Raw genomic sequence first — 3375 nt, 5'->3', positions numbered from 1 at the left:
GCTCGTCAATTTATCTCTAAAGTCAACTAAAAGGCGGCGACAACTTTAAAAAACAAAACCGGCGCCTCCGCCGCCAGTATTGTGTCTCTTTCCGTCTCCATTTCGATCCTCAATCTATTGGCTATGCTCCAAAAATCATTATAATCGAAGTTGAGTTCCAATGTCGAAGCGCATCAAACGCACACCTGAGATCGATCATCGGAGAGATCGCGCAATGGGCTGTTGCTTCTCGTCGGCCGCTGCTACTTCCGTCGACTCTAGTACCCGCCCATCGACCGCCAAAGTCATCGGCCTCGACGGCTCTTTGACGGAGCATCCCGTCCCGCTGACGGCCTCCCAAGTTATCATCGCCTCCGCCGGAGCTTCCTTCGTCTGTAGCTCCGACGGCCTCTTCCCGGGCGCGCCCATACCGGCGTTGGAACCGGGAGCGCCCCTCCGCTCCGGGCAGATATACTTCGTGCTCCCTTCTACCAAGCTCGCTTACCCACTCTCCGCCTCCGACATGGCGGCGCTGTTCATGACGGCAAGCTCCGCGCTCTCCTCTGTTTCCGCGAAGAAGCGAAGAAGAGCGACGACTTGGGAGATGCCGGTGGCCGAGTTCGACGAGGTGATGTGCGAGATAATTAACGAGAACAGCGGCAGCACTCCGGCAACGATCAACTCCGAGCTGCTTCGTCGGAAGCCGGTGAGCAGGAGGAAGGAGGTCATGATGCCGACCATTGACGAAGTCGACGAGGGAAGCTCCCGAAATGGCAGGGCTGTGGCGTCCTTGTAATTTGCTTTCAAAAGATGGAAAAATTAAGATCAAAGTGGATATGGAATTTTCTTGGATTAATTTGACAGGACATGTGTTAATTGAGTATTTCTTCAACTATTTTTAATTAAATGTATCCAACCCGTTGATCTTGTTCTAAAGCTGAAAGATAGCACACTGAATATATGACTGTGAAGTTAACTGAACGAAGACTTTAGATGAAAACAGGGCTATGAACATGAATGAAAATTTTTCCTGCGAACATTCGAGATAGCAGACAAACGTTAGTGCTAACAACTAAGGAAGGGATTCCTAGCGAAAGTCCTTCGATGCTCAAGTCAGTATGAAGCCCGAGCAAAAAAATAAATAGTAGCTATGTAGCAGAGTGTGTCAAAGCGCAAGTGTCTCAAAAAACGTCTTAAAGTGTACCTTATCATCGAAGAGAATCCCTTCTCTTATAGTCTCCATAATCATAAGACGGCAGAGAATATCGGATGTCAAAAGTTGTTGAGTAAGGAAATATGTATTCTGGGAGGCATATAGTCATCGTATTAGAAATCTTCTGTTACTCGTGTGTATCCTTTTTTTTGTAACTGACGTCATTAATGAGGTGGTTGAAGGAATATGCTGTCATAAAATATCGACTAATAGAAAATGTCTAGTCACCTTCGAGGAAGGTTCTATTAAATGGTCATATGATCCTGTCTGAAAACTACAGAGATGACGTGCTGGACACGATGAATTGAAGGTTGACTAGCATAAGACCTTTTCCTCTAAGAAGAAACTTCTCTCCGATCCTGCGCACACGGAAACAATTCAACAAAGTGTTGGTGCCTAGAAACCAATTAGGGAGCCCCTAGTGAAAGTCCTCCGATGCTCAAGTTAGTACAAGCCCAAGCGGGTGGATGAAGAACAGTAGCAGATGTGCGCAAGGATGAGTTGTTAATGTTCAGAGAGCGTACCTTCGTCACGGAGAGGACTCCCACTTTATATATTACCTTACATAACCTCCGTAATCATGAGATGACAAAGTGTGTTAGAGTTTGTTAGGTAATGTACCATAATTATCGAGGAAATTTTCTTTTATCCACATCTATACCTCTTTTATCGTTTATAACTTCTGTTATTATCGAGGTTACCAAAAAAATATGCTATTATAATTGATATGCTGATGGGACACACGATAGCCCTGAAGAAATTTCCAGAAGAATATTCTCTGACATAAAGTTGTTATTATGGCAGGTTGTTAGAATGTTGTCTGATAATATATCTCAGCCGGTATTTGAGCCGACCGCTTCTATTAGGTTGTTCGATTGCATTTTGTATATTCTACTTTGTAGTGTATCATATTGCATGTATCCTGGCAGGCCTGTGAGGCCTACTGCCTTTATATTTATCTTGGTATTAAGTCGTTCGGTTATATTCTATGCATTCTTGAGACATTCATTCGGAGAATAATATAGTATTTTAATCATGCTGGAAATCCGTTAGAGAAATAATACAGTGCCTCGGGCTTTCTGAAGATCTCTCTAATAATCTATGGTTTGTTGGAATTCCGTCCGGGTAGTAGTATAAGGATAAAAGTTGTGAGTCCGATCAACCTTTTACCCGACCGAGCATATAATGAACTACCTAGAGAAACACCACTGCGCTTTGAGAGGTTTGGTCAATATATATTAAGTTGGGCTATATTTGGCAGACATACTGCCACATGGAAGCCCATTAGAGGCAACCAACAATCAAGATCACCCGAGCATATATAGAGAAACTCATACCAAATAAGGAGTTTAGTTTTTCCCTTGACCATACCTATGAGGCTATGACTGGTCTATTGGGAAGCGAGTCATTCACTCTAGCCGATATGTAAGACCGACCATCCTTAATCTTGGTTGTCCTAAGGTGTGGCCATCCTTAAGGCACCGAACTCCTCAGGTCCGATCAGCTTAAGGGCTAGCCGCCCTTGTCTAGCCGATTGGCTTATAACTCGATCAGATTAACTCTGAGAACCCTAGTGGCAAGCGATTAATCAAAGCTGGATGAGGAATATTGTTGTCCCTTCTCAACTGTGATCGCCACACCATCTTTACTTTGGCCGTCATGTCACCTTTTGAATCCACTCGTCACAACCCATATCACCATGTAATAACAGAATAATATTATCTGACAAGTGGTTGTTTTTCTCTGATAAATTATTACGATTCTCTAGCAATGTGATACCCAAAAATATCCTAGCTGGACAGTTAGCCGATCAGGTGTACATATAAGAACATAATACTGAGTATGGTAAGACGACCGACCCTTAATATCGCTTGGATATATGTTGTATAATATTAGAGATTTGATTATGAAGTAATTGGAAGTCAAGTCCCCTAGATTTGAATGATTCTTAAAACCAACCAACAATATGCAAGGATATTTGTTTCTGAAGAATGAAGAACTGAGTTCTCAAAAGGCCCTATTGGTACTTTTAGTTGATCATTCTTGTATTGGGAGGCTTGCCCCTAAAGTGATATTTGAGCTTTGGAAATCCAATCAAGTTCCTTCTGAGATTTGCATTGTATGTTTACTTGGCGAAGATAAGTCAATTGTTTTTCCAATCACCCATATACAAGAAGGCAGGA

General features: G+C 42.8%; 1 protein-coding gene across 1 annotated transcript; it reads left to right on the top strand.

Annotated features, from left to right (window-relative positions):
• Nucleotides 1-214: 214 nt before the first annotated feature.
• LOC122013499 lies at nucleotides 215-775 on the top strand. Its single transcript, XM_042569776.1, has one exon. The coding sequence runs from the start codon at nucleotides 215-217 to the stop codon at nucleotides 773-775; it is 561 nt and encodes a 186-aa protein (XP_042425710.1).
• The last annotated feature ends 2600 nt before the right edge of the window (nucleotides 776-3375 follow it).

The sequence above is a fragment of the Zingiber officinale genome, chromosome 8B (genome assembly GCF_018446385.1).
Source record: "Zingiber officinale cultivar Zhangliang chromosome 8B, Zo_v1.1, whole genome shotgun sequence".
NCBI classification, from domain to species: domain Eukaryota; kingdom Viridiplantae; phylum Streptophyta; class Magnoliopsida; order Zingiberales; family Zingiberaceae; genus Zingiber; species Zingiber officinale.
Note: the sequence above shows the minus strand (reverse complement) of the source record. Positions and strands in the feature narration are given on the sequence as shown.